The following is a 14,744-nucleotide window of genomic DNA, read 5'->3' as shown; positions in this document are numbered from 1 at the left end:
GAGGGTAGGCATGGTAGGAAGAGGAGATTGGCGGAGCGGGTTAGGACCACATAGGAAAGGGTTTTGGGTACCAAGCCTTTAGAATCTATTTTAAAGACTAACGTATAGACTTAGTGGGAACCTTAAGTCGGGGGAATCGCCAGCATGTTATTTTGTTCTTTTTTAAAGTAACTGAGATAATTCCAAGAGTAGATTAGAGGTTGGAGGAGACTGATCGTGGAGGTTATTGTAATAGTTCTTGAGAGAGAGATGGCCTGAACTAAGGTTTTTGAGGATGTTTGTAATCCAGGGATATCTCTGAAGTAGAATTGACAGGACTTGTACTGATAGAATACAGGGGAGCGAGGGAATGTCAAGGATGATTACGATTTCTGGCTTGAGCAACCACATTGACCCTGGGGGATTTAGGAAATTTTTTTATAGGGAGATGTGTAGGGGTCCAGAGGGACATCCAGGTAGAACTATAGCCTTTGGAGACTCAGGTAGACGTAGATTTAGACCCATGAACCTATAGTGAGATTCTGAAAGTGGGTGAGATGTTTCAGGAAGTGAGGGAGCAAGAATGGAGCCATCGGGAGGAGCATTTAAGAAGTGGACAGAGATACACAACTAGTACGTGTAAAGCAGATAGACAGCGAGGACCTGCTGTATAGCACAGGTAACTAGATTCAACATCTTGTAATAACCTATAATGGAAAAGAACCTGAAAAAGAATATATATGTGTGTGTGTGTGTGTATATATGTATAAAACTGAATCACTTTGCTGTACAGCTGAATCGCTGTAAATCAGCTATACTTCAATTTAAAAAAAGAGGCGAGGGCTTCTCCGGTGGCGCAGTGGTTAAGAATCCACCTGCCAGTGCAGGGGACACGGGTTTGAGCCCTGGTCCGGGAAGATCCCACATGCCGCAGAGCAACTAAGCCCATGCACCACAACTAATGAGCCCACGTGCCACAATTACTGAAGCCAGTGCGCCTAGAGCCCATGCTCCACAGCAAGAGAAGCCACCACAATGAGAAGACCACGCACCAGAACGATGAGTAGCCCCCGCTCGCTGCAACTAGAGAAAGCCCACGCGCAGCAACGAAGACCTAGTGCAGCCAAAAATAAGTAAATAAATTAAAAAAATAAAAAGAGGTGAACCGAGGAGGGAGATGGACAGAAGGGACTGGAGGGCACTGACAGACACGGAAGCAGAGGAGGAGGATTTCAAGCAGCAGAGAAGATGTTTTAAATAGTCTTGGAGAAGAAGGACTGTGTTCTGTTGAGTGTAAAGGAAAGGAGGGGGAAGTGCCGTTTTAGGTGTATTTAGAGGTAGGGCTGAGATTGAGTTTCAGTATTACCACATAGATTGGATTTTCATCTTTAGTGTGCACCCTGATTTGGTGAATGGTTTTTCTCTCTCATACGTATATAAGTACATATACCTTTGTTCCATCTACGAAAAGTAGACTTCTAGGCTCCTGATTGATACCTGTGTAATACACATGCAGCTATGGCAAGCTGGGATATTTTTTTACAGGCCCACCGGCCACCACCTCTGCGTCCACGGCAGGCTTCAGCTTAGGCTTCAGTAAACCCGCGGCGTCCGCCACACCGTTTGCGCTGCCCATCACGTCTGCCTCGGCTGGCGGTCTCACGCTCTCGTCCGCTCTGACGTCGACTCCTGCAGGTGAGGCGTTTCGGGGAAGGGTGGCATTTTCTGGTTGAGTTCTTATTTCACTCGGTCAGTGAATGTAGGTATCCACCTTTGGTAAAGATAACTTCAGTTTGGGAGGATTTTTATTTCAGTCATTCAGCAGCGTTGACCTACTGAATTACTGGTTTGTGAAGATCAGCCTTGAGCATTAAAGCAGCAGAGGCCCTCTTGGAAGTTGGTCTCTTTACAGAGCAAGGCAGGGGAGCGGGTGAGAGGGCACATGTGAAACTCTTGATGTCTGCGTTGTTTTCAAGGCGCACTTTGGTGACAGGGAAGGGTAGAGAGTTTGCATAAACCTTGCTTGCCTTAGGATTCATCTGGTTTTGAGTGTGGAGCTGGTGGCCTGGGTTGAAAACTCTATTACTGTCTGGAGTCACTTACCTGATACCATGCTGGTATTAACCAAAGGCCTTATTCCTGTCACTGGTTTTTGCTTTAAAGGTACTATTTCTTTCTGTTCTTAAGTATGTATAATGTTAGCTTTAGTGAGTGGTTTTTCTCAAGAGCCAGGTTTATCGTGACGTCAGTTTTTAAGAAGGTGTCTTGTGTTTTCTGTGATGCTCGCGCTCTTGGGGGCTTACGGGCTCACTGTTTATAGCGTCCACAGGATTCACTCTGAGCAGCCTGAGTGGGACGGCAGCTGCAGCCACCACTGCACCAGCAGGCCTCTCTTTAGGGGGAGCCTTGACGGGTTTGGGAGGGCCGCTTTTCCAAAGCGCAAGCACGGCAGCATCAGGTAACTGTGATATTTACTCTCCAGAAGAGTAAATATTCATGTTTAAATTTACTGTCTTTGTTTTGGTCTTTTGAGCAGATCATGTGGTCTCTTGAACCTTTATGTTTTCCTTTTAGTGTAAAAACTGAATTATAAAATAAAGTTGTTCATACATTATTGCCATATTTTAGAAATGCATTTTCTCAGCATTGACTGACTAGGTAAGGAGGCAAGAAAGAGCCTGTTTCCGGAGTCAGTAAACTATTCTATAGAGAAATTTGTCTTTTTAATAAACGGCAGTTGGATAGTCTTGAATCGTTTAGCCTCTAAATTCACTGTGGCACAACTTGACCTCATAAGCCGGGTTCTGGGAATGGCTTTCTGTTATAGATGTTAGGAAAGGGTGTTAGAGTGCTTTGAAGTCAGGACATTAAAAACAAGTATTAAATGATTTTATTATAGTCAATTTTGTAAGTGTCTTCTAATAACCAAATCATTAGTTGACTATAATGTACATTTCTTTGCAGGATAAATAAACATCTTTCCCAAAGATTCCCATGGGAGCAAACCACAAAAATAATAGAAACAAGAGTTAGAGGGTAGTTTTTGTGTCTTGTTATTAAGTTTTTAGGTCTGTTCTGAATTTTGTTAGGTTCTTTGACACAATATTCAATGCTTACTTTATGGTTATGTTAACCTAAACGTGCCACTGATTTTTTAAAAATTCATAACATTCATTCAGCTGTGTTTTTTAACACATTATCAGGATTTAAATCCAGTTTTCATTTATCCCATGCTCTTATCCAGTATATCCTGCTATTTCCTGTTTTTAAAGTAAATAGCATCTTGTCTAAAAAGAACACAATTGTGTCAGCTTGAGAATGCATGGACTTATGTGATTGACCAGTGCAGGATCTTTGAAATTTTGCTTATTTTATTTATTTACTTTATTTAATTTATTTTATTTATTTTCCCCCAGCTTTGTTGAGGTGTGATTGACAAATAAAATTGTGAGATATTTAAAGTGTACAACATAAAGATTTGACTGTGTACATTGTTTCCCCCCCATCAAGTTAATTAACACATCCGGTACTACATTATTTTAAAAGTATAGAATTCCAAAGCATGATTGGAAGACAAGATGTATTCACCTGAAAATATGCAAACTAAAACTGCTTTGATAGAGAGGGTTTAAAAACAACAAATAAAATCGAGTATCCACAAATATCCATGAACAGATATATTCTGGCCGTTTTAATAAATAAAATCACATCATTCAAACTACATATACCATTGAATCCAAGCGAGATTATTAGTCTTTGTCCAAAGCATGCTCTAGACTTGTATCTTACTATTTGTCTAAATCAAGAATGAAAATAATCTGGGATCCAACTTAAATGTATTTGAGTGCTTTGGTCAGTGGGGAAATCATCATAAAGACTGAGGAACTTCATGAGTGGCATCTGGCTTGTTTGTAGGACTTGGACCAAATGCTTTAGGTGTGTCTCTGGGAACGGCAGCAGCTGCTTCAGCTGCTGGCAACGAAGGCCTTGGAGGCATAGATTTTAGCAGCTCATCGGATAAAAAGAGTAAGTAATGTCACTCTTAATTTCACGTTCTAAGAGTCCTGTTGACGGACCTGAAATTCCTATGTCTGGAAGATTGTTAGTTAGATATTCAATAGTAAAGGTATTATTTTTAAGTTTGCATTATAGTTCACAAATTTTGTGTGTGTTGTGCATTTAAGATTTTATTTTTGTAGACAGATTTGTATGTGCATATGTCTTATGTAACTATCTTAATGCGTGTTTTAATATGCATTTTAAAAATCGGGACCGTGTACATGTTTTGTAACCTGTTCTTTCTCGTGTAATATATCACAAGTTTTAGTCAGTGTCCGTAATTCTTTACAAATATTTTAATGCTGCTTAATGTCAGTTTTATGAATGGATGTGTCATCGTGCAGTCAGCCACCATCCTGCGGTTAGTGTTTGTTTCCAGATCTTCGCTCTGGGAAACGTCACTGTATTGAGTATCCTTGTAGAGAGAGGCAACATAGTATGGTAGTTAAGTGTCGGCTCTGTAGCTGGTTTGCTGGCTGCAGATCCTGGCTTAGCTGTTCACAGGCTCTGTGGCCTTATTCAGGCTATCTCGGTGCTTTGTAAAGTAGGGGAAATAACAGTCCCTGCTTCATGGGGTTGGTTTGAGGATTGCTGTTTGTAAAACCTTAGGAGAGCCAGGCACACAGAAGATGCTGTGTGCTTTTATTATAAATTTTGTTCATATTTTGGTTATTTCCTTAGGGCAGATACCTAGAAATTGAATCATAGGCTTATAGGGAGGGACATTTTGGAGTCTCTTGGCATATATTGTGAAATTGCTTTCCAGAAAGGTTTTACCACTTTATTTACTCACCAGCCAGTATGAAAATGCCCTTCTTGCTGTGCTCTTGGCATGCCTAATATTCTTTAAAAATTTTTTTCCAACCCAAATTCATTTTGCAGTTTTTTTGTGGTTGTTGGTTGTGTGTGTGTGATCTGCTTGTTGTTTGTTTCGTGACACCTATTCTGTTTCTGATGAAAGCATGTTCGGCTGGAGCGCGTGCGTACACACTGCACTGACCGCTTGGAAGAGCTTAGAATGGCATGATGCATGAAGTTGTAAAATATTCAGTGTCCTGTATCTGTATAGGGATTTCAGAAATTGGACATGGGTTTATTGTAGGAGATACTTGTTTTAAAGAGTGAATTACTATCCTAAAAGTTGGTAAAATCCTTTTAATCTTAGAAAATTTGGATTTATTTCTCTTTGAATGAAAAATTTTAAACATAAGGTCCTGTCTCTTGTTTTTACTTAATTTTCTTTGTAGTAACTCCATAATTCAGAAAATAGCCTTAGATGTTTTAGCAACTTATTTTTTTTTCTCAGGTGGAGCAGCCTGTTAAGAGGGCCTTAAAAAGTGTCAGATAAAGCTCTCAGGAGTTAAACTCCTAGGCAAGAGGATTTTTCAGGGAAGATAGTTGAAAAAGGAAGATTCTTGCCCTTGAAAGAAATGGATGCACATCAGCTACATAACTGTTTATGTGCACATAAGCATGTCTGTAATATGCTGTGTTCAGAGTTCGTGACAAGTCGTGACATCACCTGCTGTTTAAGAGGCATTCTAAGAAATCCTTAACAATTTTTATTTATACCTTAGTTTGTGTTAACTTAAAATTTGTATTTGGAATACATTGATAAATAACCTATTTTTACACGAAGCTTCTTGAATTTTCTAGGTGATAAAACGGGAACAAGACCAGAGTAAGTTTACAGTTTGACTTTTAAAATATTTTAATTAAAGAGTTTTACTTATTAAACTATAGGCCAATGTATGGTTGGAAGTAAATGGAACCTTATAGGTATTTAGAAGAAAAATTCTTTTAAAGTTTTTGTCAAAAATAAAATAATAAGCATAGGCTCTGGAGAGATTATGGAAGGTCAGATCTTTAAGAAAATTTATAACCATTTATTTCTAGGAAATAGTTGGCTTTTCCCCTAATAATATAAATAAACACAAATATATGTATGTGTCTTTTTAACTTAGTAAATGTTGAACAACTCATGGAACTTTACTCTTGGAGCACTTTTTATTTATATATACAAATTAAAAATGTATATATACTGTTTATTTTATATATAAATTACTGTCCCAGCACCATTCACTGATGTTGAAGAGGGAGAATAGCCTCCATGTACGTCATATATACATTTGAAGATCATTATTTTCTTGCCAGTTGTATTCTCACATAATTTCTGTTACATTAAATAAAACATTTGTAAGTAAATGACGAAGCTCCCGCCTCCCAAACATCTTGTGTGTATTTGTTACGTAAAGGGGGAAGCAGCGAGAGCCTGCCGTTTGCCCAGGGTTACGTCCCCGAAGTTGTACAGATCTGCGGCTCCCACCATTACAGCCCAGTTACATTTATTCCTGTCTTCCTTAAATAGTCATCAATCCTTTAAGCTACTCCTAGGTCTTATTTTGTTGAAGAACAGATTGACGTTGTAAACTATTGTGAGCAACTCATTGTGATAAGTTTTTCAGACTTCCTTTAGTGAATGCTGTAATATTTTTGAACTGAATGAAAAGTCAGTCATGGAATTTTTGAGCTGGAGGAACTTAGATTAATATTTCATCCCGTCTGTAGTATTTTCTTATTTTGTTCTTGAACATTTAGTCAAATGCATCTACGTGTACTTATAATAGATGCCAATCTCCTTAGAAAAGAAACCTCCATGTCAGATGAATTGTTATTTTGTAGATCATGAAGTTTATTGTTCTTTATAAAGAACTTCAAAATCATCCAGGAAGACTGTAAATGGGGAATATTTGCTCTGTTTTCTTGTATCTTAACACATACTGTTGTAGAACTCAGCTGTCAGCTTTTTTTTCCTAACATCTTTATTAGAATATAATTGCTTTACAATGTTGTGTTAATTTCTGCTGTACAACACAGTGAATCAGCTATAGGTATGGAAGACCTAAAGAGACATTTCTCCAAAGAAGATATACAGATAGCCGTCAGCTTTTTATGATCCCTGGTATTAATGCGCCTGTGGCATCTTTCTTAGGGACAGTAAAGCACTGAAGGATGAGACTCTACCTTCTGTCATCTGCCAGGACGTGGACAACCTGCAGTAAGTGTGTGAGGTGTCATCAGTAGATGAATCAGACTGGAGTGCTGGGAGGTGTTTCAGGGGGACCCTCTCCTCCTCCTAAGTGTTTTAACTTGGGGAGCATTGTGGTGCTTTTAGAAATCAGGGAGAACACAGAACAATGGAATTAAATAAATAAAGGAATTAAAATTCTGTGACTGCCATTCTGTGAACTGTAGGTGAATTTTTAATAGTTGCTTCTTAAAACACTTGGACTTAAAACTCTCACCAGTCTACTTTTTTTTCTGTATAAAACCAAAGGTGTATTTTTTTAAAACTGAGTTTTATTTATTTTTTTAGGAAATTTGTGAAGGAACAAAAACAAGTCCAAGAAGAAATTAGTAGAATGTCATCAAAAGCAATGCTTAAAGTGCAGGAAGATATTAAAGCTCTGAAGCAGCTTTTGTCATTGGCTGCCAGTGGATTACAGAGGAACACTCTCAATATTGACAAATTGAAAATAGAAACTGCTCAGGTAAACTGTCATTTCATTGTAGGATTTTTGTTTGTTTGTTTTTCAAATAGCAATAGGTCTTTTTAAAATTATGAAGTTTCATACCGACATGCTATAAGAAAACCGTACAGTGCATATACTTTTAAGTTACTATACTAATAGTTACTGGGTTTTATTGAGCATTTACTATGTATGAGGCAGTATTCTAAGCAATTTAGATATATTAAACAGTGATTTTTCACAACAGCCCTATGAGGTAGGTACTGTTATTACCTCAAACAAGAAAACAGGAGAGCTTTGTTTCTAAGAGCGTAGATTCAGACCCTGGTGACCCAGCTCTAAGCTTATGCTCCAACTGCTTTGTTTCACAAGCGTGCCTACTGCCTAAATTATTATATTATACAAGAGGGAAAAACACATTTTTTTAATCTGTCAGTTGTTAAATATAAATTATATCATGCTTTATAGATATTAAGTTCCAGTGACTTGCTAGTTTCGTTAGGTCTTAGTTAATAAAAATGGTAATGAGGCTAATACCTTCTGTCACTAATGTCTACTTGCTTCTTGTCCCGGTGGTATAATATGTAACGTAAAATATCTTCTTTATATCAGTGGGGAAGAATGATGATAGATGATTTACTTGTTTTATATTTCACAGTTATACAGTATACTTGATCTGATCGTGGCAATCTAGAAATCTTTCCCTAAAGTTTTCCCTGATCTGTTAATGAACTTTATGTGATATGCCTTTTTAATGGGTTTATCAGAGTGCTATGCTCTTCATAAATTAAGTGATAATATTTTAAGTAAAAATTTTTAAGTGCTTTGTGTCTTTTTATTGAACTGTAATTGACATATAACGTTATTAGTTTTAGGTGTACAACGTAATGATTCAATGTTTGTGTATGTTGTGAAATGATGACCACAAGAAGTCTAATTAATACCCATCAGCACAAATAGTTACAATTTTTTTTCCTCTTCAGATGAGAACTTTTAAGATCTACAGTCTTAGCAACTTTCAGATGTACAGTGTAGTATTGTTACCTGTTGTCATCAGGCTGTAGGTTGTATCCCCAGGACTTACGTATTTTGTAACTGGAAGTTTGTACCTGCTTATGTGTCTTTAAGTCAACTATTGGAGAATACTTCGTGACATTTTTAATAAATGTGTTACCAAAAAAAAGCTAATCTAAACTATGATACTTAAAGAGGATTCAAAGGCTTTATTGTCTGCTTTCACGTTTCCTGGTCACTTACAAATGCTTTGGTTAAATATGAATAAAGTATTCCCCCATGTTTCCTGCCCACTTATTCTTCCCTTATCATCAAATATTTCAGATATCAGAATTTCCTAGGAGGAACAGAATGTTACTTAAGCCTTTAGACTGTGGAGAGTGCTTTGACTCTGATTAAACATTATAGGAAATTCTAAATTTCATGTGTGAAATTTTTATGAAATTATATGCACAAGGTCATTATCAAAGTAATAGAGGAGGCAAACTCAAGGGAAAAAAATGAACACAAGAATGGGAACCATTGTAACTCTCACACTGGGTGATTCCATCCACAAGCACTTGTGAGACACTTGTCACGTAACCAGACTTGTCTTTCAGAGACAAAAGGAGAAATTCCAAAGTGCTAACGTCTCGTGGGGTAAGTGAAGTGCTCAAAGACTGAGAGAGAAGAGGGTGGGAGTCGAGAGTTCCCTTGAGGGAAAATGGCTTCTGAGTTGCGTTGAGGAAAGTTTATATGAGAACTCAAAGGGGTTTGCTCTGTGGTTTCTCTTATTTCAAATACACAGGGATTCGTGCTCTACCCACAGTCTCGTGAATTGCCAGTTGAAAACAGAAACATTCTGACTCCCTTAGTGAAGGAGTTATCCATCTTATTAAATCCAAAACCTTTTGTTCAAAGAAAGCCTTTCTGGGAAATAAAAGCAATTCTGAGGTAAGGAGCAGCGTTGAGGTTGTGAAGACCAGAACCTTATGGAAGCGAAGTCTTTCACATGCCCCGTTTGGGGGACATCACTTAAGAGTTCAGATAAGTTGCGTGGTTAATGTTTTCTATGGGCAGGGCAGGTGCCATGTGGTTTATTGAAGTTATATTGCTGAATCCACAAATTCAGAGAACCTTTTTAAGTATCTGTTACGTGCAGAGCACTTCCTCTGGCATTTGGGATCAAAACGCTTACAGTATCCTAGGGAGAGTGAGCTAAAGCACTCACGTAAGTGTTCCAGGGACAAGGTGTGACGGAGTGCAGAGGGCTCAGTGGGCGCTTCCAGCCCCCCTCCGGAGCAGGATGGAGCGGTAGTGGCACACTCAGAGTTGAGCCTCCAGAGCTGCGGCGGTGGTTCCCAGGCCGCGAGGAAGGGGCAGGGTGACGGGGAAGGCACGGAGGCAGGAAGAGGGCGTGTTGGAGGACCCGCAGGCTGTTAAGCGTTACGGGAGGGGGCCCCGCCAGTGAGACCCAGGCGCGGCTCAGCGCTGGGCAGTCCAGGCTCTGGGCCCGTGTCCAGAGTCACAGGACGGAAGGCTGAGGTGGAGGGTAACACGGAGGTGGAAGGGACAGTTAGAGACCGTTAGAGACTTCACAGCTGGGCAGTAAAATGAGGGTAGGAAGTTGCTGCAGGAGACATAAAGTTAGGATAAGAGACTTCTTTTTAAGTAAGGGAAACTTAAATAGACATTGAAATAGAGGTTGCAGAAGCAATGAAATGATAGGAATGTGGAGTGTAAGTGGGTTAGACGCATTATGAGTCTTGAAAAACCATTGGCTGGAAGATAAGAGTGGCACTGCAGAGGAGTGGAAGGGAGATTAAGTGTGTGAGGCATACAAAATTGGGCCCCTCGACTCAGGTCTCAGGTCTTCCAGCTACGTGGCCTTGGGCAAATTACTTAATGTCTCTGTAACTTCGTCACCCGCTTTATAGAGTTGTTACTGAGGAGTGACCGTGATAATAGAAGGGGAGCCTGTAGCACAGGGCTTGGTACACAGTAAGGAAATACCCAGAATGTTAACGGCTGCTGTCATCAACCTCAGGCTTATTGCTACTACCTTGCTTTTTTTAAATAGTGTTTTCTATAGTTGTATTACTACAGATTTTAAAATAGTAACACCGTCTTTAACTGTGGATGAATTGACTTCACAAATCCTACAGGAATCCATGGTTTCTTAAAATAGACCATAAATTTATTATAAAGTTTGTTAAAAGTATAGTTTGTCTTGCCTGGAAGGAGGTTTTAGCACCTTGTAAAGCGGCTTCATCCATAAGTTCTCACAGCATATGAAGCTCCAGGAATGGCGTTGTTGAAGTTTCAGTCCAGAGGTAGTCGGTATTTTTAGCCTAACTTTTAATTGGCTTTTTCTTTTTCTTAACCTCTATTATATCAGGAGTTAAAAAATGCTGAAATAGCTTTAAGAACCCAGAAAACACCACCTGGACTCCAACATGAGAATACAGCTCCTGCTGAGTAAGTTAAACAAATGTTTCTCTCTTTAAAAAAGCAGAACAGTAAAAACAGTATACAGGGTAGGGATTTTTAGTTTACTTTGTAGCAAGTCTGGGCATCTTATGTGGATTTTTAAATTTAATTCTCATAATAACTCTGAGAGGGTATATCATCCCCATTTTATTGAAGGGTAAGTGAAGGCTAAGGTCTGAGCTTTTACCCACTATTATGCAGTTGCACTGCATATTACTTACAGGGTCTGTTCCACTTGATTACATTGTGCAGATAGTAGAAACTTGTATTTATACCCATAAGGACTTTCAATTAAAAAATACTTTATGATAGTCCCTTCCTTAAACAGGGCATACTAAGTATAGTTTAACTCTTTCACGTATTTCCATAACTTTTATTTGCATACATAATAAATCTTCAGGAAGAAAAATTACAAAGTGTAGATAAGTGAACCTGAAAAACCCGCCTGTACCCAGCTTGTATATTCATGTGGTTTCCATGCATGTGGTATATGTCTTGCCTGTGTTGTGCAAGAGAGTAATAGCTCATATTCTCAAATGCTTGCCATATACCGCACAGCGCGCTTGGCCCTTCACCTGCTGTATCTGCTTTCCCACAAACCCTCCACGGCTGTCACATTCCAGTCTTAGAAATGAGGAGCCTGCAGCATGAAGAGGAGAGTCCTGAGCTTCTGCGCGGTAGGGGTCTGGTTGACTCCTGGCCCCTCACCCTTTTGTTTTGTTTTTTCTTTTTATTATAATTTCAGATTTACAAAAAAAGTTTCAAGAATGAAACAAAGAATTCTCATGTCTCTTCCATCCAGATTCCCTGCATGTTAACATTTCTACTGCAGTTTCGTTCCTTGCTCTCCATATGTGTAAATACGTTTTCCCCCTGGACAGTTAGGGTTGTTTGCAGACATGATACCCATTAATGCTTGAGTACTTTAGAGTGTATTTCTTAAACATAAGGATATTCTCTTATGTAACCATAGTACAGTGATCAAAATCAGGAAATGGACAATAACAGTGATACTCCTGATATCTTATTTGGATTAGCATGGGATGAGCTCCTTCGCTGGACTTCCTCAGTATTTTATTCTGCTGTCTTGTTCTTCATGCTGCCATCAGAGATAATTTTGAGATGGGTTGAATTGTGTGATTTTCCACTGTGGAAAGCTTTCAGAGTTCCCCATTTCTCGTGGAGTCGTGTTCAGACTGTGTTTTGTGCTATTCAAGGTCCCTTTTTATCTTTCTAGCATTCTCTCATTAAATTTATTAGAATAGTGATTATAATTACGTACTCTTTCTGTAGCACACTGTAGTGTTTTCAGATTATAAATATCAGTAGTATTTCAGATTATAAACATAAGAACTGTAAGTATTTGGCTGTAAAATCTAGTTGACAATTGCACGGGTTTTTTTGAACTTTTTCTTTTGAATTTTAGACTTATAGAAAAGTTGGAAAAATGGTAGTACAAAGAATTTTTTTATATCCCTTACCTTCTTCCCTTACTGTTAACATATTATATAATCATAGTATAATTATCAAGAACAGGATTAACATTGGTACTATATTAACCAAAATACAGAACTTATTTGAATTTTACTGTCTTTTCCACTAATGCACTTTTTCTGTTCTAGGATTCTTTTCACACTGGATTTAGTTGTTATTTCTCCTTAGTCACTTCCAATCCGTAACATTTATTCAGTCTTTCCTTTTCTTTGATGACCTTGACATTTTTGAAGAGTATTAACTTATTTTGTAGATTATCCCTTAATTGGTATTTTTTCATGATTGGAGTAAGGCTGTGCATCTATTTTTCATACCTTGATAACTTACAAGTTTGGGTTTTTGTTTCAATAATACCTCTGTCACTTAAAGATACATTATGTCATCAGACTAATTCAAAGGCCCTACTTAAATAAACAGGGGCATATTTTTGTTTTAATTTTGAATATAAAGGAAACAGTGTTTTAAAACTGATCTGACTTGGTAAATGTTATTGTATAGCTACTTCAGAATCCTGGTTCAGCAGTTTGAAGTGCAGCTCCAGCAGTACAGACAACAGATTGAAGAACTGGAAAACCATCTTGCCACCCAAGCGAACAATTCACACATCACCCCTCAAGGTAATATGCTTTCCGTGGTAATTTTTTTTTTAATAGCACTGTTTTTTCAGTTAGAGAGCTTAAGCTGTTATATAGTCGATATTCTAGATTATTACTAGTAGTTGTCTTAAACTGCCATAAGACAATTTCCTTAAAAGTCCTCGATTAGATCTTTATTTCCTATAAATATAAAATGCTTTGTTATGAATTATTATGATGTAATGGCAGATGTCCTAGGGCACCCCACCCACCCACCCCGCCCCCCAGGTTACTGATGGAGGAATCCTTCTCTCAGTCTGTTCTGCTGTCTTCTCTCATCCATGGAAGTATTGGTGTAGTTTATTCATCCTATACCTTAACTGTACCAAAAATTGGACTCAAGTAATAGAAAAATGATATCGATTGTGTCGTATACATATTTGTGTGATAATATGATTTTCTCTTATAGATTTGTCAATGGCTATGCAGAAAATTTATCAAACATTTGTAGCTTTAGCTGCACAACTTCAGTCTATTCATGAAAATGTGAAGGTAAGTTCTCATTGCCTGTTCATCTATCTGGACAGCTACACCCAAGTGAAGTATTTATTTGTTCATTCACAGGACAAAAGTATCCATGCTTATTACAGAAATAGCTAAAATTATATGTAAGTGAAAAAGACTAAAACTAAAATAATCCACATCATGCCCAGACACAACCATGGATGAGATCTTTAAAAAAAAAACAAGATCCAAGTGTCCTATGCACTCTGTTATTTTAACTTTTTTCATCATTGTGAACCACATTCCACGTTCATACACACACTTCTTCACCATCATCTTTAGTAGTCAGGATTTCACTGCATGTGTGTACGTAGTCTGTGTAACCCGTTGTCTTCTGTTGGACATTGGGTTGTTTCCATCTCTTTTAGTTTATTTCTGTAGAAAGTAAACAGTCTTAGTAGCAAAATCATGTCTCACTGCTTTAATTTTGTGTGTGTTTTAAATGTTTATTGATCCCTGCATAAAAAAAGCTTGCTAACAACATTTGTCCCTTCTAAACACAGGAAACTGTATTTATTAAAATAATAAAAATAAAATAATTTGTCACTGAATATTTTGAACCTTGTGTAATATGTTCATTTTTAGAAATTATTTGGGTGAAATGTTAATATACGTACACTTTTTCCATCAAGCAGATATAATTAAAAGTCTTTCTTGGAGTTACGTATAATCGGAGAAAACCTTTAAAATTCAAAGCATCCAAGCCTGGGTCTAAATCAATCCCTAACTGTAATAGAATTCCATGGAGATTACCAGTATTTTCATTTTTATTTTCACTTGATGCATGGTAATAGAATTTTTTTTAAGTTAACCTCTTAAATCATACCATTTTTGAAGTGATAGCATACTTCAGACCTTTTGCCTTAACAGATTTAAAATTTTAAACCAAATCTTTAAAATAATTTAGTTTTAAAGGAGGAATTTTTATTAAATTCTCTTGAAACTTTGTCTGCAATAAGTGTTTAGTTTTTTAAAGTGCTAAAGGTGATTCTCTGTTGGCACTTTGAAGTCTGTGTTCTGCAGATGTTTTTTCCCATTAAGTTCTATTATGAAAGTTTTC

At 37.8% G+C, this 14,744-nt stretch overlaps 1 protein-coding gene across 5 annotated transcripts in view; it reads left to right on the top strand.

Annotated features, from left to right (window-relative positions):
* The window catches only part of NUP58 (nucleoporin 58), a 35,042-nt gene that overhangs the window by 7,456 nt on the left and 12,842 nt on the right, over positions 1–14,744 (top strand). For 3 of the 5 annotated variants that reach the window (XM_067713704.1, XM_067713706.1, XM_067713703.1), the window contains exons 3-11: positions 1,525–1,674; positions 2,300–2,437; positions 3,895–4,005; positions 5,695–5,719; positions 7,031–7,096; positions 7,415–7,589; positions 10,960–11,039; positions 13,044–13,162; positions 13,590–13,672. In XM_067713704.1, coding sequence (XP_067569805.1) covers positions 1,525–1,674; positions 2,300–2,437; positions 3,895–4,005; positions 5,695–5,719; positions 7,031–7,096; positions 7,415–7,589; positions 10,960–11,039; positions 13,044–13,162; positions 13,590–13,672 — 947 coding nt within the window. The remainder of the gene's footprint in view (positions 1–1,524; positions 1,675–2,299; positions 2,438–3,894; positions 4,006–5,694; positions 5,720–7,030; positions 7,097–7,414; positions 7,590–10,959; positions 11,040–13,043; positions 13,163–13,589; positions 13,673–14,744) is intronic. The other 2 variants (XM_067713705.1, XM_067713707.1) reach the window with 2 other exon arrangements.

Source organism: Pseudorca crassidens, chromosome 18 (genome assembly GCF_039906515.1).
Source record: "Pseudorca crassidens isolate mPseCra1 chromosome 18, mPseCra1.hap1, whole genome shotgun sequence".
Lineage (NCBI taxonomy): Eukaryota > Metazoa > Chordata > Mammalia > Artiodactyla > Delphinidae > Pseudorca > Pseudorca crassidens.
Note: the sequence above shows the minus strand (reverse complement) of the source record. Positions and strands in the feature narration are given on the sequence as shown.